At 38.3% G+C, this 24,853-nt stretch overlaps 1 protein-coding gene across 1 annotated transcript in view; it reads right to left on the minus strand.

Moving 5' to 3' along the window:
* Positions 1-24,853, minus strand: part of csmd2 (CUB and Sushi multiple domains 2) — a 267,965-nt gene that overhangs the window by 120,181 nt on the left and 122,931 nt on the right. Inside the window, 4 exon segments of the mRNA XM_068332262.1 lie at positions 3,318-3,442; positions 3,639-3,726; positions 4,534-4,611; positions 6,352-6,464. Coding sequence (XP_068188363.1) covers positions 3,318-3,442; positions 3,639-3,726; positions 4,534-4,611; positions 6,352-6,464 — 404 coding nt within the window.

The raw sequence follows: 24,853 nt of genomic DNA on the forward strand, positions 1-24,853 counted from the left end.
CAAATCCACTGTCATGAATAGTGCAAGGTTAGCAGACCGTAAGTCCAATTTGAATGTGTGTGTGAGTAGTAGTTGTTTGTTTGCATTGAGATGTGCTGGTGATGCATCCAGGGTGCACCCCGCTTCTCGCTCGAAGTCAGCTGGGATAGACCTCAGCAACGCCATGACCATAAAGGCAGAAAAGCATTGAAGACAAGATAACAGTCATCTCGTTTTTAAGAAAATAGATAGATTTAGAAGGTGCTCCAAACCAGATGCAGAATATCAGATTGTTAGGTCTTCGGAACACAAAATATATTGTGTCCTTATTTGCCATCCCGGTTGATGCCATTGAAATATTATTCCATACATTAACGTTAATGTAATTTTTACCATTATAGAAGCTTATCTGAAATGTTAACACTACGGTTTTTGTTGTTAGTAATTGCTTAGAATAATGATTTATTAATGCATGTATTGATTACCTGCAGCTGATGATGGAAGTCTATGACAATAATGAGCTAAATACATTTTCTCCAGGCAGCATGCAGTAAATGGTTGCCCTTTGTGCAACTGCTTTTAAACTACTTTCATAACCTGATGTGCTTGATGATGTGACTCCTGGTGATACTTGAAAGCATAGTACTCCCATTGCCCTTTTGATTCCATTTTACAAGTCACATTAACATTTACTCACCCAGAAAAAGCTATTATTTCACTTTTTGATGTGACCTCTTCTTTCAGTAACATGCTGTGTGTCTGCATTACATTTTCTGTTTTCTTACAAATGATTGCTACTTTGTTGGAGGAGATAAATCTCGGATCTATACACTGTACAAACCAGTGAGTTTTATTCATGTGTGCTCTCCTAATGCAGGATGAAATCACAGCGGAAGACTGAAAAAATAAGAAAATTCGAGAATGACAGGTTGAGGTGACATAGGTCATTTCAAATATGTAGGGTAACACGATTTCAGATGCAGGTTTGCATCAGATGCTCTTATTTAAGTGCATTATACGTAACTGACATGGAAGGTTGACTGAAACACTCAAGAAATTTGCTCGGGAAATCCACAGAGCTTCTGTGATATTCATTCAATCTATGATATATACACACACAACGAGAACACTTTGAAGGCATTTGTCTTTCAATGCAGACAGAGAACACACTCACAAGCTTATACATTTTAATATATAGTGCTACATAAACTGATTTTTATTGTTTAAGCCCAGCTTTGGTGGTCATAATTTAAGACTGTATATGCCAGACAATGGCACTTTTAGTTATTACTTAAATGAAAATTTCCCTGTCAGTCTTCCCCCAGCTGGTCATTAATCTCCCACCTCCACTTTAAACTTGCATAAAGGAAACGTGAAACACTCTTTTACCATAGGAAGTGGTTTAGGAGTACTAGGAAGAGTTTGCATAAGTATTATTTGTCAGTTAGTTGGCTGGGATTTAAAATATTTCTAGGTGACTCCTTACTCCCTAAAAAACACCAAGATATCGGGTTAGTCTAGGATAGAGTGGGCTATCATATGGCTGAGTGAGGAACTCGGTCTTCATTTTATATTTACAGAAAGACAAGCTAAGCAACCATTAAGTCTCCAAAATAGCATAGTATCTCAATACTAATGCTTGCCTGTTCCAGCAGCACACGTTTTTCATGCAGAAAAACAAAGCTATGTCTAATGTAAGCAGGTCTGTCTCAACACTAGCTATTGAAGACTGAGAAATGTGACATACTGGACGTTAAGAGGATGATTGATTGATTATTTGATTTCAATACCATTTTTTAATTGGTAACATACCATAAGCAACTGTATATTTCTACAGACATATAAAGGTAGATTTATAAGTTGTTGCTTATGCATGTACCCATGGTGAAAGCAGCTGTCGTGGTTATCACCCTTTGGCAAGCACTTCAGTGCTACCCACTGCGCTCCTGTGCCGCCCCGGGAAAATGTCAGTTATACTGAAATAAAATATTAAGTCTAGCTCCAATAATTACATTTCACCATTCATATACATATCAATTACAATAATTATTCTATTTAAAAAGAAAGAGTTAATTCAGTTCACTGAGGCAGATAAAAGAACTTGAGAGTCAGTTCGCACACAAAGGGAGTATAGGTCTTCTCTCCACTAACAAAATGGTCAGCAGTGAGAAAGAAATGCCTGAGATCCTGATTTCACAGATTATGTAACATGTTATTATTGTCCTTGCGTCAAACTGTTTGTGTACTTCTCATATATATATATATATATATATATATATATATATATATATATATATATATATATATATTTTTTTTTTTTTTTTGTGAACAGTGAATGCATGTCCTTTCTTCTTAGTTTCAACATAGATCACTAGTAATTACTAAGTTTCCAGCATGAAACCAATCACAGTAAACTCTCATTCCTGAGTTGATCTATGTGATGAACATCTGGTATGTATACCTAAGCCAAAGATGAATTACAGCCAGTAAAAGAATGCTAGCCAAGTCTTAGGCCAGTGATAATTATGAATAGTTATTGTATAATAAATTAAAGAGGAAAAATGGACTTCAAATGACAGCCCACTTGTAAGCAAACACAGCAACATTGGTACATAAGATCAGGGCTTTGAACCAGAATTTTCTGGTAATTGGCTCATTCCAAACAGAAACAGTATTACAATGTTTCCGGTTTTATGTTACACCCATGAATTGACATCCTTGAACCGGTTAGAACAAAAAAATATAATTCCCAAACCGGTTTATAACAATTCTTGTAAATATAAATAGGTAGGCAGCTCTAGGACTTTTAAATTGGCAATTAGTTTACATACTGTATATATGTGTGCCTACAGTAAACAGGACAACAGCACTGATCCAGTTACAGAACAAATGATAGAGAATCCTCTGCGGCAGTTTTTGATGCAATGAAGTTTGCATGTGTCAGAGCCTACCGGGGTGCGACCACAGTGTTGCTCTGAACGAATCATCTTGGGATCGGTCAAGAAGAGGAAGAAAACACAAATAAATGTGCAGAGCGTCGGAGGAAGTCCACCGATGGAGATTAATTGCTACAAAACATTGGCAATGAATACATACATTGGCTAAAACATTTTTTTTAAAGATTGACAGACTACAGTGTTTACTTGTTATGAATATAATCAAGATTCCGTTGACTGCTGGTGAAATACCTCAACTTTATTTGCTCTCATCAGTGAACTGAGCGGTTCTGGTTTTTGTTTTCTCTCCATGAACCTTTTCAAACCTCTGCATAAGAGTGAAGATAAGTAGAACCACCTTTTTGACATTTGTGCATGTGAACAGTTCCCCACCAACCATACCTCTGCAGATGGGCCGATCATCACTCCAGCCTACATAGCTGTCAGTGACTCGGAGACAACTGATGCTCTTTGAGCCCTGCAGTTCATAACCTTCGTCACAGGAAAAATGGACTGTCGCTCCTCTCCTGCAGTTAAAATACAAAAGTAGAAATTCAACAATGGGAGTGCACACAAACAAGTATGAAAATGTGTTTGAGGGAAACAATATTTATTTTCTTATTTCATTTCTAATTCAACTTCTAGTTGAAACCACTTGAAGAAATGTGACGATTGTTTAGGATTTTGTCATGTTATTTACATCATCCCTCACACTTAGTTTACCTGAAGTCTGAGCCTTTTCTTTTTCCTCGATCTGGAATACCCGGGTCTGGACACATGTTGTGTCCCTGTGCTACACCCATCTGAGACACTGACAAGTAAAAAGCAAGATACAAAGTTGAGAAAATAGACACAAAGTTGAGAAAATAACCATGGCTTCCAATGAAGACATGGTTATTTTCAAAGGTTTATTTTTAACTTGTTAATGACTCTATTTGTCTTTTTACTTGGGTGACGAGTTGTTACATTGTTCGTGCTCTAGATGTTCAAATTTAGATAGGCGGATGACAGAGTGAATTCAGAGAGATAATGAGGAATAACAAGGTAGGATGACTGCTGTGGCCAAAATAACAACACAAACAGCAGTACAACTACTCAGAAATGCATTGCTGAGGCAGATTGTACAACCTTTTTGTCAACAGTCAGAAGTCACCCTGTTTAACAGCTGAGGACTAAGGAAAAATAATCACTTTGTGTAATCTAAATTAGGATTAAGACAGGTGAAATTATGAAAAGGAATGTCTGGTATACATCATGCAGAGATGCAAGCTGTGCGGACTCAGAATTTCTATTTGGGAGAGGGAAATTCATGGGGAAATCTGTAGTGACCACTGGTATCTGTCTACAGTGTTTGGAAAACTTAATTATTTAATTATTAATTAATTAATTACTTAATTATTATGCAGATGAATATGCATAACATATGGCTTTTGAATTTTTTCTATAACACTATATTGATTTGTAAGTGTATATGAAACTTTTCTTAAAATACAGTCTTGTCATTTTGAAGGACAATGTTGAGTTATGTTCTCCCTTGATTACACAATTGACAACCTCTTAAATTTTGTTTTTCCACTTCATTGAAAATTGTTGTAAATAATTACAGTTTTTAACTTACACACTGATATCTTGTGGTGGTTGTCTTTGCTAGGCAGCATCTTCACACCACGAGACTTTAGTTCTGTCATCTTTTTTACTGTAGAGACAAACAGATCAGATAAGATATATTGTGTAATACAGCAGTAAGTGCATTAATGGCACCCACACATTTCAGCAGTGTCTTAATATCTCTAGCAGAGTACACGCTGTACTAGACATCATTTCTTGCATGGACTCCAGTTGTTTGACAAAGCAACTGAATGTTAATTAAAGAGATGAGTGGCAAGTGTCCCAATAGGTGTTCCTTTATTTGGTCAACTGTTAATTAACTATGCCTGTATGTGTGGTTTAACCAGGCAAACATTAAACTAGAAGTTGTTATTTTTGGTCTAAAATGGCGTAGACATTGATCTTTTGGTTGTTACTGGGAAACATTTTTACAGAATAGCTTCATTATTCAGCTGGGGGTAAGTTTTTACATAAAGATATTAAAAATATTATTACACAATTTCAACATATATTAACAATGAATATATTTTCTCAAAAAAAATTTTTTTCGACAGTTTTATAACCAATGCATATTGAAGATATTTAATTTCAAGCCTGTGGCTGATGTCTGCAATGCATGGATAAACATTGGATAATCTCCACTGATCGACGTATGAAATTACTGCACTGGTACACCTGCTATCTTATATGCTTACTGAATCACCTTTACTACCGAGTGGGATGGCCTACCCTTAAGCAGAATTTTCTAACCAGATATTCCCACACGAAACACAAGGATGCACAGGTCACTGAATCTGTGAGCCTGCATGGCTATAGCTCAAACACTGACAGGACAAAGTGGGGATGATGCTTGCCTCTGACCTTCCTGTGTCAGTGGTGACTGAAGGGAAAACACTCAGTACTATGAACTAGCTGGGCATCTGAGAGGGAAATTTGGGAGAAGGAAAGTGCTGGGATACAGCATGACTCTGTCCTTACCTGGCCTGACCCTACAAAGCTTATACCTCTCCTACCAGACATTCTGTCTTCAGGGATGGCCACCAAAGGCTTTAATCTTCCAAACATATGCCAGTCATGGGAGTATACTGTTGTTGGAATACGGAACCCACTACATTATACCATCTCCTAGGATAGAGAAATTGATGGAGGCAAGACCAAAGTAAAAACACTTGAATTTGTAGTGGATGTTTCCAAAGCGGGAGTTCTCGTGGTGTAACTCATATCAGCAGCTGGCATCCCTACCCAATGCCTGTTGCAACCTGTGTGGAACATGATCTGTAGGTCTTTCTTTGGGTGCTATGCGAAGATGAAACGAGTTTGCTGGACTAGCCACTGTAGAGGAGGGCTTACATGACATGCTAGACAATTTCTATCATCAGCCCCAGTAACCAGTGGTGTGCTCTCAATGTATATCTTGAGAAAATATAGAATCATGCTGGTTGATGTTAAAACATTCTTAACAGCATGAATGTGTTCAGTAGCCTTCATGACAGTTTGCACTCAATGTTATGAAAAAACTTTCCATTTATAGAGTGCTAAAAATGGTGCACAGTGTTCGTAATTTAAAGAGTAGCAATGTGATACTATTTTTTTTCACCTTGTATGTGAAAACTCCATATTAATGATACGAAAGGGAAGCTCAGAGGGGCACCATGAAAATTAAGCTTTAGCATTGTAAAATCATATTTCAATCAACTGTCAAGAAAATCCATTTAATATCACATCATAATGGTTCATTCCCCATGAGCAATTTTGCCAAACACCAAATGAAAAACAGTGATGGTAATTATTAATTATGCTTTTAACATATCAAAGCTCTTAATCTTACCTTGGTATTGCGCACTAAAACCTCTCAACTTGTGGTTGCCGTCAGAGGTAAAGTGCAGTCGAAGCCAATTCTTGCTGCTAATGATGGGTGAGGGGAGGTTGGGGCCAGTGAACCTGACACACACAAAGGAAAGACAGTCTTAGATTATTGCCGTTTTTGCATAGTGCTTAAACTTGCAAATTCAAAGGTAGCATACTGAAACCTACAAATGTGTGTGTGTGTGTGTGTGTGTGTGTGTGTGTGTGTGTGTGTGTGTGTGTGTGTGTGTGTGTGTGTGTGTGTGTGTTTAATGTTTTTTATTTCTACTTCAATGTATGATTCACTGGAACACATTTTTATTTATCAGTGTTTTAACAGTGATCTGAGAATAGAAAGTAACTTGTCTATCATCTTTTATTAACTTTGTCAACTGCCATTGCAAAATGGGATTGTGCTTCTATTTCATCCCATAATACAATTAAACAATCTATCAGTTTTCCAATAAAATCAAGCCCAGTGGCAGACAGTATATTATTGAGGGTGGGAGAAATTGCCAGTCTTCCCACTGATTGTCTTGTTTGTTTGAGGTAATTATACTAATGCTTCGAAATTAATGTAACACTGATTTCCGACAATTGAAGTGCTTCTCACCTTTAAGATCTATTCAAGGGAGGGTGTCAAACTCAAGAGGAAGTGCAATGTAAGTGTGTGCATGAGTGGTTGCTTGTTTGTCTTTTGTGTGGCTTCGCGGTTCACAGGTGTTGTGCTTTTAGCTCCAATAACCCCTGTGACTTACAAAAGCGAAATAAGAGGATACTAAGATGAATGAATGATGAAAGAAGCAACAGAGGATTACTTACAAAATGTGGGATCTCCTGATTCACATGCTAATAAAAGCTGTAGCTTACAAGGTACATTTTGAGTAGAGACAGTTTAACTGTATAGAAGATATTTGCTAATCAAGTCTTCAAGAGTGCTTTACTCTTCAGGGAGAATCTGTGACAAAGGGAGAATTTGGCTAGAGCAGCAGCACCATAAATCCATCCATACACGCATACTATCTGTGATAGATTTTTATGCTGCTGAGACTGATAAATAGCACCATAGGTACAGAAAGAATATACCTATCTGCAATCTCAACTGACAGCCCAAGATTATGACAACAGGAAATTATTGCTGAGCTTATCTGAAGGGACTGAATGACAGGAACTCCAGTCCTGTAATTGAAAAACAGTTTCCCTGAAAGTACCTTGCCTTGAACTAAAGTCTTTTAAGGACACAACATATTCAAACATGCAACAAACATAAACATGCTGGAAAATATTCTCAATCCCCAACTGAAAAATCCTCTATGTTAACTATGTTACCTTACCTATATATCTACATCCCTCTGACAAGCAGAAACACAGGAGGTGCACCAGCTCTTTTGGGTGTAATATTTCGAATAAACTAAAAAATAAAACTATGAAAGAGACAAAAAGACAGATGAGACATATTTTGCCGGCTAAAAGCTATTCTTCTTTGAGTGCAAAGAAACATTGTGTAGTGATCCCTCAGGGACCAAAGAATAAAAAAGCTTGAAGCATATAGCTTCAACCAAAAAAAGACTTTGAGTCTACAGAGGGTATCTGGTTGGGTTGTTGTACAATCAAATAAAAACATGTAGGTTTCTGGAAGAAGACAGAATAAGGTTTTATTTTGATGAAAACAAAGCAACCTATGAAGTGAGCTCTCCCTGCAGTGGGACCTCACTGTATAGTAGCTCCACTTATTAGTTCAACTAGAGCAAACTCCTAGAGGGTCAAACAGAGAGACACAGCAAGTGGAAAAAGACCTGAGAGGAGTTTTGGGCAGAGGAGAAATCACAAGGGAGAAGTCAGACTATGATAGAGTAAGAAAGAAATGGCTTATCAAAGTGGCAAGAGACAGTAACAACATAGAGAGGGAGATTATGGCTGGATTCAGAAGGCAGCTATGTATGACATCCCACTTAATGTCAGAAGTGCAAGTGACCTCAAACCTTGGAGGTAATATTTTCACAGAAGAAAGCACCACTCATAAAAAAGGTTACACTTGAATCACACAAGGTAAAGGTTAAGGTAACATGAGCAAGGTTATGGTAGCACTTTCGTAAGAAATATCATTCATTTCATTTTCCTGACTGCTTCATCCGCTTGTGCTGGTCATGGGGAGCTTGAGCCTATCCTAGCTGGCTTAGGGTGTGAGGCGGGACAAACTCCGGGCGTGACGCCAGCGCACTGGGGTAGTGAAAAATAAATAATATAAATGTGCATATACAGTGCACCCTCGCACATTCGCGCATCAACGCTCACCTCATCGCGGATTTTTGGTAGGGAGTCATGTGACACCGTACAAAAGTGCTTTAAACTGCCGATAAGAGTGTGGGAAAAGTTAATACAGATAGAAAGTGATTTAATATCAGTATGGGGAGGGTTCATAAACCATTAAAATTACCGTAAATAAGAAGACAAATAGTCCACTGTTCTATCGCTGAAGACATTAATCGTGTGTGGTTCCTGGAACTCATTACCTGCGAGGAACGAGGGCACACTGTATATACAGTAGCGGGCTATGCCTTCAGTGGTATTCTACTTAGTCAAACTTGGATCAATACAACCCATAATACTGTAAGCGACTCCCAGCGCGGCCACAATGTAGCTTTCAGGACTGAGACGTTTATAACGTCTCTCAAATGGGACAAAAAACTGTACTTTTGGAGAGGCATCAGCCCTACTCCTTTTAGTGTCACTTGCACAGAGGAATCCCGCAACCACACATTAATAGAAGTCACACAACTATGTCACAGAACAAACCCAGCTATGCCATTTACCCACATGACCATCATTTATGATACCAAAGTTGGAGAAACAAAATACAGAAATACGCAAACACACTAATAGATAGACTATCACGTCTAACAAGTATAACACAGGCTATTTTCCAGCAGTGACGGTGATATAATGAAAGTCTCTTTGGTTATTTCCACTACAATCACACAGCTGCGCAAGTGCATCGCATCATTTACACACATTGCCAAAGAGCAAAAAATTTTTGTCATTTTTTGTATATCATTTTATTTCAATTTAATTGATTTGATATAAACAAAATAAAATTGAAAAAACATTAAATATGAAAAATGAAACAAATGAAATGCTTTTAATCACCAAAACAGTTGATCGAACGGTTTATTCAAACAAAAAAATCAATTTTCCTTCTTTTCCATAAGAACACTTTGATGACTTGGTTGTACAGTTTATCTGTAAGTTTTAATTCCAGAAAAAAAATCCTTTTATATTGACAGTGCTGAAAGTGTGTCTGTCCAGTCTCGACCTAGCTTCTATTCAAATGTACTTCTTGAAAATTATATCAGCAACCAAATCTTCATATTGTTCTCCTTCAGCCATTGTGGCGGCAAAAAGCGAGTAGGTTTTTCAGGTTCAAGATGCCTTTAAATTTCTTCTAAAGCTTTACTAATTTTTGTCCGGGCGGTGCAGTGGTTAGCGCTGCCGCGTCACAACACAGCGGACCTGGGCTTGACTCCCACTCTGTGCGGAGTTCGCATGCTCTCCCCGTGTCTGCGTGGATTCTCTCCGGGTTCTCCGGCTTCCTCCCACCTCCAGAAGCCTGTGCTTCAGGTTGACTGGCTGGTCCCAAATTGACCATACGAGTGAGGGTGTGTGAGTGATTGTTTGTCTCTATGTGGCTCCACAGTACACTGGCGTCGTGCCCGGAGTGTCCCCCGCCTCACGCCCTGAGACTGCCGGGATAGGCACCGGCTCCGCCGTGACCTGCGTAAGCGGGTTCAGAAAATGACTGACTGACTGACTGACATTTTTGTCCACTGTGGCAGGTGATTTCTTCATTTTTTTGACAATATTTCCCCTGCTTTCTCCTGCTGACCCAGAACTGGCGTCTGTGAGGAACGTGAATTAATGAATGTTGAATAAATGAATGAATGAATTAATATACAGCATAAACTTTATGACTTGTAAAGAAAGAAACAGACGAACAAATATCCAACTGTCAAGCATGCTTATCAACGCCTCTGACATGGAGCTGTTACACGTCAAAAAATAGCCGGTTTTAACTCCGTCCATTCTGTGTATACAAATAGACACACACTAACGTCACAGCAGTTTTTGTTGCAGGGAGACGCCCCCTGGATAGAAAAAGTTTCGGTTACAGTGTCCACACGACAATGCAGCCCCGGTGTTTTCATACAACTTCAATTTGCCCAGCGTTTTCTTCCCAGATATCTGCGTTGTCGTGTGGACAAAAGGCGTAACCGCAACAAAAAGTCTCGCTGCCAAATGCCTTACACCATATTGTTCACGTGATTCCTTCTGGCAGATGCGCCCTGATCGGTAGGGCGCTTGATTGACAAACAGTGGGTGGAGTTAAAACGTGACAGTGTGAGGTTTTCAAGTGAGTTTAACCAAATATATAGGTGAAGAGATGTAAATATATAAATGATATATATAATGATTATATCTTTGCATTGTCAAAAAGATACCGACACATGTGCTCACTGCCTTTATTGATGTTTATTGATATCTATATAGTGTAAACATGGACAAACTTAAGCTATTTATGTGAACGGATTATTGATTTACTTTTCCTTCCTTTTAGAGCGGCCTTGAGGCTGCATGGTGTGTTGAACATAAGGTGAAAACATGCAGCCACGTCATAGAACTTTGGCCTTGATTTACAACATGGAGCAGAAGACTGATAAAGAGAGTCAGCATGCCTCAGGTGATGCTTTATCACTCAAAGGGGAAGTGAAAGACGCAGGATTGACAGGATTGATGGAGTATTTATATGAAATTGAGGCTACTAGAATGGAGAGTGCTAGCATTACCTTGGTCTGTAAAACACGAACTGCAGTGTGTGTGGTCCTTGCAAATCGCATACAGGAACACAAAAAACAAAACATACCCTAGACAGTACTGATATTTTAATGAAGATTTATCTGTTCAATTGTGTGCAACATCAATTTTCAGCATTGACACAACAGCAATTTTTGTAAATAGAATAAATTATCAAAATTTAAAAAAAAATATATATACTGATGAGCCATCAAAAAACATGATTTTCCCAGTGTGTATGAGGCAGTTAATATGGGATGAGGGATGAGTAGACCAGCAAGAGTGCCAGTACGACCCAAAGTCACCTCTGCCTTTTCCCATTCGACTTTATGTTCTTTTCTACAGAGCTAAAAACAGGAAGGTTAAAGAGTGGAAGTGACCATGGGGAGCTACTGAAAAAAATACTGAGTTGGCTAATGGAAGTCTCTGAAAGCACTGTTGTGGCTCCTGTTCAACTGCTCTCTCTCTCTCTCTCTCCTCTCTCTGTGAGAATGGCGGGCCGAGTGTGGAGCTGAGAGCGTGGTGAATTGTTTGTGGCTAATATTTGGTACTAAAAGTAAAAGACCAGTTTGAAAGGTTAAACATGGTGTTTTTAAATGTCTATGCTCCCACCAATGGTGTGGAACATATGTCATTTTTAAACATTTTATATGATACTTTTAAAACTTTTAACAATGATGATTTTAAGTTTTTAGGGGGTGATTTTAACAGTGGATCACAACCTAGACAGAAATTATCCTGAGCCTGATCCTGGAGAAGGGGATGCCTGAAGTACCTGGAGGTGTTACTTGAGGATGAGACCTACGTCAGAAAAACTGGAACACTAGAAAAACGTCCTTGAAAAGGTCAGAGGTCTGCTATAAAAGTGGAAGTGGTTCATGCCCAAAATGTCCTTCAGGGGTCGAACCCCGGTAATAAATAACCTTTGTCGATCCTCCACTCGCTCTCCTGTCTCATGGACAGAGGGTTTTAACTGATTTCTTTTTAGACACAATGCACTGTGTCCCACGGTGTCCTCTTCCTTCCTAAGGAAGGGGGGGGGGCAGGTCCTAGTCTACCTGGTCAGTAGGAGGGGCTGCTTTCAGCCTTCAATTTATTCAGAGAGTTTTAACTTGACTAAAGAACACTCTGTGGAGACCCCTGGCACAGTGCATCCTGAAACATTTTAACAACCTGGGGCTGGATTTTAACCTGTTTTTATGAATACCAGTAATGTTAGCACATCATCTTTGCCTGGTTTTCACAAAAGTGTTTTTAGCGTCTGGAAACTGCTAACAAAACAAAGGCAGAAGCAGGCGGACTCATCCTGGACTATCCCGGCTGGGGAGGTGTTTTGGTGTCCAGAAGGCTGCAGGTTTCAGGAGTCTTCACGATGGGACAGGTGGTGGAGCTGGCTGGACCTCAGCTTAAAGACCCTGCTGGACTGGCTGCTCGACTGGGATCAAGACCCACCAGGGTCACAAAAAAACTACTGGACCACTGGAGGCAGAGACATAGGACATGAGTGCCTGCTTGTAAAAGGTTTTAAAGAGGGGAACATCTCCCCAAACAGTGAGGTCTTTGACCATGCTGAATTGTCTTGAGAAAGCACACTAAGGCCCCGTCCACACGATGATGGATTTTTTTAAAACACAACTCTTTCTTGCGTTTACGATTTCCATCCACACGACAACGCAGATATCCAGAACGAAAATGCGACACTGGGTCTGTGTTGTCGTGTGGACGGCGTATCCACAACTTTTTTAAAAACGCTGATGTCTTGCCTGCGACGAAAACCTCTGTGACGTTATATTTATGGGCCCGTGTCTTATTGCAACAAAACACAGAGGATTCATATTGGATAAAATTTGACTCAATACTGCCACCACATGGTTTGGCATGCTTATCTTTGAAAACGCACTGGTGCGTTGACGTGTGGACGGAGATTTTTTTTAAAACGCTGTCGTGTGGATGCAAATCTTTTTCGATGCGTTTTTAAAAGGTTGCGTTTTCAAAAAAATCCGTCATCATGTGGACGGGTCCTATGTCAGTTTAAATTTCCAGGTCCCCAAACTCATCCGTCAGAGTTGGTGTTTTGTAAGCAGAAATGTTGAGACAGCCATAGGCATTGTTAAGAGTGGTGTCTGTAGGGTTGCATGCAAACATTTCTGGAAGACAGCCATTTCCAATCCATATTGGTAAAAGTTACAGAAATGTATTCTGATTTTTAACTCCCATCTAATGCAGATTATATATCAATTAGGGATGAGCGAGTACACCACTATCTGTATCTGTTCAACCAACTCTATTATCTGTACGGAAAGGGTGGTGCTTAAACCGGAAGTGGATGTGGTTTGACCGGAAATAGGTGGGGCTTAAATCGCTACATTATTTTAAGTCTAAAATTGATATGGATTGATCACAAGTCGCTATATTTATTGTTTATTTTAAAACTATTTACAGAACAACCTCAAAATTGAGATTCAAATCAATGTTTTTGATCACAAAAGTAAGAGAACTATTTACAGTTTTTTTTAGAAGTTTTTTTATGGAACTGAGTCAGAACATGAATATTCTTAAGTCTATGAATGACTATTTACCGAAGAGCCGCAGATTTGAGATTCAACACTTTTGATCACAACAGTAAAGGAACAATATACAGAACGACTAATCACAAAATGCATTCATGAAGTGCATGCAATAGGTAATTATCAACTATGAAGTATGCATGAACAACAATTATCACTTAACTAAACTTTTAAGTTTTTTTCTTATTTTTCAGTTTATTTATTTATTTTATAATCAAACTGGGTTTTTTCAATTATTTATTTTTAGCACCACAATCTAGCTTTCAGGACTGAGACGTTTATAACGTCTTTCAAATGGGACAAGAAACTACTTTTGGAGAGGCACTCATTTTAGTGTCACTTGCACAGAAGAACCCCGCAGCCACACATTAATAGAAGTCACACAACTATATCACAGAACAAACTCCGCTATGCCATTTACCCACATGACCATCATTTATGATACCAAAGCTGGAGAAACAAAATACAGAAATACACAAACACACTAATAGATAGACTATCACCTCTAACAAGTATAACACAGGCTATTTTCCGGCAGTGACGGTGATATAATGAAGCAAGTCTCTTTGGTTATTTCCACTACAATCACACAGCTGCGCAAGTGCATCGCATCATTTACACACATTGCAAAAGTGCAATATTTTTTTTTCATTTTTTGTATATTTTTCATTTTATTTGAATTTAATTGATTTGATATAAACAAAATAAAATTGAAGAAACATTAAATATGAAAAATGAAACAAATAAAATGCTTGTAATCACCAAAACAGTTGATCGAACGGTTTATTCAAACAAAAAAATCAATTTTCCTTCTTTTCCACAAGAACACTTTGATGACTTGGTTGTACAGTTTATCTGTAAGTTTTAATTCCAGAAATAAATCATTTTATATTGAAATGGAGGTCAGTGCTGAAAGTGTGTCTGTCTAGTCTCGACCTAGCTTCTATTCAAATGTACTTCTTGAAAATTATATCAGCAACCGAATCTTCATATTGTTCTCCTTCAGCCATTGTGGCGGCAAAAAGCGAGTAGGTTTTTCAGGTTCAAGATGCCTTTAAATTTCTTCTAAAGCTTTACTAATAATACTAAGTAAAGTAAAAGTATTTGAAAAATACAGGATGCAAAGAAAAATCTTGGATGATGTTGGCATCAATCTCGCTACCTCACACATGCTAAATGAGCACTCTACCATTTGAGCTAATCATCGGTAACCTACCTCTTGTGATCTTCATAACGCTGCCTTCTCAGAGTGAGTATCCAATCACAGGACACATACAGTACATGTCAGGACAACGTGAGACCAGCTAGAAGGCCTTGGAGCATCCAACTTGTGATCTCTTTGGCTATCACATCTGTTGATTAACTGTATGTGCCTGTTCACTCACAACAGCAGGGACACCTGTATTCTGGATTCTGAAGGCCCTGGGCAGATTTCATGCAACTTGCCAGGTTGAATCTGGCAACACAAGCTAGCTGAATTATGATTGGATGAAACCTCTCTAACCTACTAGTGTTGGTCCATGTCATAATATATCTCAATGTGAATGTGTGTAAATGCACGCGTATGTGCAACAAAAAAACAACAACAAAAAAGTTCACCAGGTAACCAAACACTGAAATAGAGGCAAGCTGAAGAAAACCTAAGAAAAAAGACATGAGGAACAGTGAAGCCAACAACGGAGAGATCAGTAATTGTCTGTGTGTGCCGGAGAGTGGGACAGGGACAAACTCCGCTCTAACTGCAGTCTGTAGGGAGGGGCGGGAACAATGTGTCGCTGGCCAATCACAGAGCGTGAAAACAGTCAGGATGATCCTTCAGTCCACTCACGAGTATTAACGCATTTTATTCGTATCATACTCGTATTTGTCAAAAATGCGTTATCCTTACCGGATACTCGTATGAAACGAGTATCCGGCTCAACCCTAATATTGACTAGATATGTGTAAAACAGGTAAGAAGTCCAGGGAGTTTGGTATTCTGAGAATGGAATTGGACATAACTCTGTATTATATACAGTAGTACCGTGAGGTACTAATTCGTTATGTGATTGAACTCGTAAATGAGACTACTCACATCTACTCATAATTCTTTTAATTGTTTTACAACTTTTCCTCACACACACACACACACACACACACACACACACACACACACACACACACACACACACACACACACAAGCGCGCGCACACACAAGCGCGCGCACACACAAACAAGCTCAGAGTGAATTCTGAAGGTAGAACATTTCTGATAATTGCAGCTACTTAAGCAGATCACTCAGGGGTCTGCTTACTATGCTTGTCCTGAACTTTATAATAGATCAGGGGTCATAATGACTTTAAAGCCAAAACTTTCACTATTTTAATGAGGTTATGTAGATAGCAGAAAAAGGCCAGCCAAACCAGATTCATATGCAAGAACACACACCATCACTTGCAAATATTCACAGTAATCACAACTTCAGTGATTTCTCTCCCTATTCCTAGTATTCCTTGCAAACACACGTGTACATCCTCAGGAGGTAAAACTAATCAGTGTGGACGACCATTAAGTCCAGAGTGGTGTTATTAAAGAACTGGCAGTGTAGTTGTAGCTGTGACCTTCAGATGTAACCAAGAGCAGACATACACTGGAGGTTTATAAGAGCCAACAGAGCCCTGTACTCCAAACAACACGGAGCACTCCCTTTTAATTAATTTCTCCAAAATAACAACCACCCAGTCAGTAAAAACTGTTGACCTTACACTATATGCTAAGGTCAGAAGCCTTTAGGGTAGCTGTGTCTCATGGTCTTTGCACTGTATTGAAACTCTGAAGTCACAAACAAGTCACTTGAAACATCTGGACACGCCAGAAAAATTGAAGGTCTATCAGAGCCAGCTCTTTTCCATTGGACATCTTAGTCCAACAAGAGCCGACATACCTGTCCTTCTTCTTCTCACATTCCTCATGTATTATTCATAATACATAATTGTTAAATCCTCTGAAGGATTCCTTTCTTCCTCTTCCCACGGTTCATTTTCTGTCCTCAAAGTACATATATTATGGACACTAATGGAACAAAATATCCTTTTAGGAAGAGCAACACACTAGCCCTAATCGTGGCTTTTCCCTAATTCCTCTTTTAAAAAAATGGTTGTATTTCTTCGGGCATATCTTGCAGCTTCTGACAAACCTCCAGTATGGGTACAACTGCCATGACATTCCATTCATAACTAGTTGTCAATCATGCATGGCCTCCCCAAAGTAGGATTTTCCTTTTCATAGACAGTAGAATATGTGTCCAATGTGCTTTGACTGATGATATACCATATTTTTGTCTGATTTAGATGCCCATGGAAAGTAACATTAACCAGACTGGCTTACTCTGAATTTAGATCTTGTTAGAAGATAATTTAGTGCCACTTTGTCTGCACATGATCTCAGCCTCATGATGATGTATTGCTCTTGATGATAGATTTCATCTCAGTGAATAAAAGTTAGTCAGTCTTTAATCGTCTCTTCTTCCTACTACATCCTACCACCCTAGTCTCTCTCTCTGTTTGTTTGTGTGTGTAATAAAAGTTAGTCAGTCTTTGTCTCTTCTTCCTACTACATCCTACCACCCTAGTCTCTCTCTCTGTTTGTTTGTGTGTGTGTGTGTGTGTGTGTGTGTGTGTGTGTGTGTGTGTGTGTGTGTGTGTGTGTGTGTGTGTGTGTGTGTGTGTGTGTGTCTGTTTGTCTGTGTCTGTGTGTGTGTCTGTGTGTGTGTGTGAGTGTACTGTATATGTGTGCAAGCATTTGGAATTAACTTAGACCCTGACATATTTTGGCCGTTTTTTTGGTACCTTTGATATTTGTCTCTATATACCACATTAAAAATGGTTTAACATACCTATGCTTGGTATGTTTACCTTCAGCACAACTTCAGCTATATGAAGAGATAGTTATTTTTCCCTATATATACTTTATTTACATATTGAGGCAAAATAGACACACACAGTAACATCCGAAAATTGAAAAATTGTATTTTGTTGCACATAAAAACCAAAAACATGCTCATCAAATTGATTTTGAACTCGGAAAAGGTTGCAATAGGCTTCTAAGATGACTACTGTATATACAGTTTGTGTCACTTATGCCACTCTTGAAAGGAGTTTTTCAGAATAAGACATAGTGCCACGTAAAATGCACAAATTACGAGACTTGTTTGCATCATGTGACAAAATGCACAAATCGCGAGACATGTTCGAATCACATGAATAAATGCATCCCCGCTAGTACAATGGGAACTATATGGACAGAAATATGGTGCATGCTATCTGATTGTACCAATGAAAGAAGCCATTTGAACCTCTTGGCTTAGATCAAATGTAAACAATCATATATCCAGTTTTCCGGGGTCAAACAGCTCCAAATAAAAACCAGAAGACAGTTTCACAAATATACTGTCGCGTAAACATGAGCACAGCAATCCATGTGACAGTCTTAATTTGTTACGAATGGTTTAACAACATCATGTGACCTGAATGCGGGGGCGCATTCATAGTGCAATAAGGGTTAAACAAAAGTAATTTCAGTAAGGGGTCATTAATAGATTTATTTTTTATGCACACACACACACACACACACACACACACACAGTGTACTGCCTTCACTAAAGTACACGTTTTGCATATTTCCTTATTTTGCTTACAGTTTTATTCACAGGCTTTCTGCAAAATGCCACACACTTCAAACTCATGCCAACGGACAATTTTAGCATCCAGTAGATGTCGTACTACAGCAAATGAAGCCTCATGAAGCGTCAAACTGCAGTGAACAGATTGGATGAAAAGCTTCAATGCTTCATGGAGCTTCGTCTGCCCATCACTAGGATTAGGACCCAAATGCAGGAAACCGGTGGAGATGTTTTTGTACATATTTTATTCAGGCAATGCAAAGATCAGGGAAACACAAGAAGAGTCAAGAATTCCCAAAACATAGCAACAAGGGCATGACTGCACAACAATCTGGCACAGAACCAAAAGAGAACCAGGCTTAAAGAGCCTCAGGCTAATCAATCTGATCGAGTCCAGGTGTTGAAAGGAACCACAGGTGTGGAGAGGAGTCTCCACTCACATGTGTGGCCTCTCCTCCTGCCACACCCCAGCACAGCAGAGCAACAGAGCACCAACACTGAACTGTGACACAAGGGAAAGTTACTGAGAGCAAAAGATAGGTATTACTTGTCACTGAAAAGACTTCTGAACAACTGTGATAAACAAATGTCATACTTATTCTAATGGCCCATCACACAACACAATGTCATATTAGATCTGTTTGTCTGGACTGTTCATTTGGAAATAGCTTCATTAAAGCACAGCATACAAGGACTATCAAATCAATTGCATATATATATATATATATATATATATATATATATATATATATATATATATATATATATATATATATATATATATATATACGTATATGAAGTAAGTTCAACAACAAAATACTTCAACAATGATTAAACTTGTTCCTCTACTTAGCTTTGCCATTCTTTTTTGACTGTATTGTTTATGTACTACTGAGGTATTCTCCACTCAGTGGTATTATTTACAATTATGACCTCATGGTTCACAAGATATCAAGTTTCCCGTGTGCAAGACATCACCTCAAGATTGAAAATGTTACAGAAACATAATACTATGTCTAAAAACATAAGCTTTACAGATGCTACTAGGCATATTTTTATTTTTTTCTGTTTTTTACCAATTGTACATCACCTGTCACTTTAAGATGGACATACATTATTAACAGCATGTTTTCTCTCTCCTGTCTTCCTACTATCCCTCCCCCTTGTGGTTTGTGTGTCAGCTGTTAGTTTTTCAGAGTGAATTTGAGATGATGCAGTAGGCTGGTAGACAAGTGAAACCATGCTAATGATATTGAACCTGGCAACACTGTCAAAGCCTGCAAACACAGTCAACACACTGAATTCCCTTGATACTCTAACTACTCAAAATAACCACATTGTTAAAGAAGTATCTGTAAGAATGCTTATGTTTGTCATTTTGTTTATTTGTGTATGTAATTGCTTTCGACATGTAATGTAAGGCTTTTCGAGAGCCTCACATGCTAATACGCTCCAAACCGGTTGAAAATCAATTATTCACTTGTGACTAATCACTTATTCTAATATTTTAATTGCATTTTCTCACACATTAGATGTAACCCTAACCGGAACCCCTTACATTTCCTCTTTTAACCTTCATAACATTGTTATATTAATGTATTTTACTTAATTCTGATGATGTACCACGTTTAGATATACTTATTGTTGTTTTTGCCACTCTTGAAGAAATGATATACTCATTTCTTCAATCATTTTGTGTGGTCATTAACTGCATGCATGATTTAACAGGAGCCCATTAGTAAAAGCAACTCGGTGGCATTCATAAAACTAAATGGCATATAAAGCCATGTTGCTATATAATCTGCTTCCATGCACTTTTTATAATGAAGGCACTGAATAGTGCAAAGTCAGAACTTTCTCTTTAAAACTATTTGCCCCAAGGCTCCCACATATTACAGGGTAGTACAGTACATAAAGGTCAACATAAAGTATAAAGCAAGCTAATTAACTACAAGTGGGGAAAAAATACAAAGTAATAACAACTATTAAAACCAATTTGGATTTATATTGACGGCCAATTTAAAAGTGGTATTCTTCTATTTTACCTTCTGTTCAGGATCATTATCCAAATCTTTAAAATGTTTTACTTGAACAGCGGATAATGACTGTGTGAAAAATAAATGGGCAGAAGTTCCATATAGGGATAATAGGGAGTCATTTCTATTACATCAGAGTGGTTGGGAACAACAAAATCCTCCATCTACCATTTCTATTCTTGAAAATAGTTTATGACCACTAAGCAATGCCCTACAGTTTTACTCTTAATCAACCACTTCTCTACACAACTACTGTTTTAGCTCCCACAGCTATGGTCTATTTATCTTTTGCTATTTTTAGCAAAATGGCATATAAAGAAATGGCAAAAGACTTCTTTTTTAGCAAAAGATAAAGTGATGAGTGAATAATTTTTCAAAGTTATTGGTAAATAATTTCTCAAATCATTTGGAATTGCTTTTCCAGGATCTTTACAGGTGGACCTTGAAGAGGAGTACATTTGTGCTGCCATTGTTAAGATGCCAGTATAATGATGATCAGTACCAGTTTTAAAATCTGATGAAGGATAAGTAACATACTCACAATTAAATTAATTAAATGTTTTTTTCTTGGCAGTTGACTGAATAATCTTAAAGTAATAGTGATTTGTGTGAATCCCATTTTTGGACTCTAATTTGAGACATGCATGAAAAAACAAACAAAAACCATGAGCTATTGTCAGGAATTGCAGTTTCTCTAAAATTGTAAATCCAGCTTAAAAAGGTAAAATTTCTCCGGGTGGTGTGGATTTGTATCTCACAACTCTGCTTTTTAAAGTGAAAATACATTTTTGTTTGAGTCAAGACTGCTTCTTCAAGCCCATTAGGAAACTGTCTGCTGTTTTGGAACTGGAATTTGGGGAGCAGAATGGACCTGTCATGTCTTAGTTTGGCTGTTTCCTAGATATGTAAATATGTTACAAGCTGAAAACAGACATCAAGGCTCAAAGCTCACTCTTTTCATCTTGACAAATCCATTCCTTGAAGCATCACCCATCGAATATCTGACCATTTTATATACATCTCTCCTTCTTTCTTTATATGTGTCATTCACTCAACTGGTGGTTCTTAGCATTCACTGAAATAAAGTACTTCAAGACTTCTATGATGGGACGATGGGGAATGTGGGAGAAAATAAGTATTTATGATGACAGGAAGAGAGGGAAAACTGGCAACCTCCTAACTGAACCTCCTAGTTTCCACAAAAGGAATGAGTCATCCAGGCAGCGACAGCTGCCCTGGATCAACCAGAAACTTTATTTTTAGGACCTCCTCTTCTGCATTGAACCTCCTACTGTCCACCCATAATATGTTATTCCCTTGTTTGTTTGTTCGTTCATTCATTCTTTCAGTCATTCATTCATTTTTAGGGGTGGGGCTAGAGATTACAGCATCCCTCTCTATAATTCTATCCACTGTATAAAACTAGCTGGTCCGTGCTGACTTTTTATATAATACATGAAGTAAATTCTGTAAATTACATTCAGTAGTATCTGCAATGTCTTTGTGTTGTTCTCTCTATCAAGATACGAAGAAATGTATAGATGAAGATGAGAAATCAAATAGATTAATTTTATTTTATATTACATACTGAGAGCCTGCAAACCATTTGGTGTAAGAAGTACATGCAGATGGATGAGGGAAAGTATTTTCAAAGTTTGATGAGACAGGTGGACTAACAGAACATGTCAATCCCAAATCCAGATGGTGGGTACTGCTGAGGGACACATAGCAAAATGAGATTATCCAGGCATCGGAAATGAAAGCTTTGATGACAACATCTTTGAGCAGTTGGTACGTGTTGAATATAAGAAACCCAATCAGGCACACATTAGTGTAAATTTACAAAAATAAAAAATGTGAGAGTACATTTTGGAAACATAAAGAAGAAATTATATGATATAAAAGAAGATGCTGATGTCAGTGTCCAAAAAAAAAATCATCACAGTGATTAATTACAGCTTACTTTTATTAGAAGAATTCTAAATTACCCATTCTCCTATCAGATCACCTCAATTTGGGCTGCAGTCTCTAATGTTTAACTTCAAATATGCCAGGTAGAATTAAGCGTTAAATCGTCCAAGCACAGTGGAAATGGGCCAAGTTCTCATCCATTAAACAGCAGAGGGCAGAGATATTCAACCTAGCTGATAGACCCTTATCTCTTCTTCCATTAGCCTTTATTGGTCTGCCAGTCTACAATCATTCAAGTGAGATCAGCATGCACCCATATAGTCTTTTATGGTTATATACTTAATGCAGTCTCAAAAGGCATTAATCTTTTTCATGTGAATCTGTATTATTTTCTTTTATAATCCAAGCCTGGTGTTGGAAGGAATACTTCGCAGGTAAATATCTACGGTGAGATGTTAATAAAGTGAAGAGAAGAGAAGAGAAGAGAAGAGAAGAGAAGAGAAGAGAAGAGACGCTTTTGTAAATCATCATTGACCCTGAATATTTTGTTATAAAGCCACCGTCTAGTCAAAAAATGACTCTCCATTTATCCGTTTTATTTCGTGCTGAGTCATCGCTGACCTTTTACCCCTACCACACCTCCCTCATGATAGTCACTGTCCGCGTCACAGCGGGTCAGTATTACAATGCAGAAAAACAAAGCACCCGCTAATTACTTGAGGTGATATGAATGAGTCAGCACTGGCTGTGTTATTGTTGTTTTTGCCGCCCTTGACTGATTAAATATAGCTTTGTCAGAGTAAATAGTAATTGTCTGCATGATACACAAAACTTTGACCATGGGTCACTTTGCCACTCAGCATTATTTTCTGGAGGCTTGTACTTTGTTTGCTTGCATTATCCATCCATCTGAGCACAGTCCTATGTCCTCCAAAACAAAACTTATAAATAATGCTGAAATTCTGCCTTTTCCATCTGCAATCAATACTTAGATCCACTTAACTTGAATAATTTGATTGAAAAGCGAACTCTACACAATCTACAGTGGGTTATTTGTGTGAAAGAAACTAAGTGTGAGGGATTTTATTCAGTCTCTAAATAGAAGTAAATGCAAGGAACACACTTTGGATTCTTACTGCAGGGTTGTGTCATATAAAAAAAAAAAAAATGTGTGTGTGTGTGTGTGTGTGTGTGTGTCCTCTTTGTGTTTCTGTCTGTGTACTGTCTTACAGTATATCATCATCATATACATCATACGCTATCCTCATTCCCTCATTGGGTGGATTAATGGAGTCTTAATAGCCCGTGTCTTCAGGCTGGGTGGCCACTGACTAGACTTAAAAACCTTGAAGATACTTCCACAGTGATATACTGTAGGCTGATATACTACATTATATACAGAAAGAGAGTAAGCCTGACAAGTTAAGTATTATTCTGCTGTCTTCCAAGGGATCAGTTTCTTTAGAGGGGATTTTTTCTAATCAAAGTGGACATAATGGTCCCAGACATTGTCTTCTTAAACTTGAATTATATCTCCTCCTGCGAAACACTGAGAAATGTGGACACATGACTTCATTTTAGAACAATTAACCAAGTGTCATTAGAGCGGAAATACATAAATCATTCAGTTGACATATACAGTAAGTACACACACACACACACACACACACACACACACACACACACACACACACACACACACACACACACACACACACACACACACACACACACACACACACACACACAGACACACACACAAACTACAGAAACACTTGTTTGTGGACCATGAAGCTGTACTGGGACATGCACACTCAGATAAACACTGTCTGTGGAGATTTTCACTCTGTTAAATGACTGATATTAATCACCTTCCTGTGTCTCTGTGGTGATTATGAGACCATTAATCAGCAGCATCTCTGCCACCTGGAAATGAGTAATCCGTACAGGGGTGATGGAAGAAAATTAGTGTAGAAGTGAAAAATACTGCAGGGAACAGTTAGATTTTCTTTTAATTTTTCTTTTTTTTTTTTTTTTTTAATTTTATATACTGGTTTGATCCCCGAAGGGAAATTAAGAATGCACACTCTAGCTAATGGTTCAAACGCTTGCATACATATATATTTGTGAGTACAGGCCCCTGTATCACACACACACACAAGGGGGCCTGTAGGCATGCAGGGGAGGTAGACTGGCAGGCAGTTCCTTTGTGGTGCGCCTGCAATGAGCAATTTGTAAAGGGGAGCAATTTGTAAAGGTGAGCTGACACCTCCCACTGTCAGCTCACCTCTGGGTATTTTTTTTGGGGTGGGAGTGGGAATCGAACCGCTGATCTTAAATCATAGGACAACCCGCTCTACCGCCCGCTTTATCGCTGAGCCACTGCCGCCAGTGTCATCTTACAATAAAAATAATGTAATTGTGGAAACACCAAAGATGGTGTAGGGTGTAATAAGAACAGC

Source organism: Antennarius striatus, chromosome 14 (genome assembly GCF_040054535.1).
Source record: "Antennarius striatus isolate MH-2024 chromosome 14, ASM4005453v1, whole genome shotgun sequence".
Taxonomy (NCBI): domain Eukaryota; kingdom Metazoa; phylum Chordata; class Actinopteri; order Lophiiformes; family Antennariidae; genus Antennarius; species Antennarius striatus.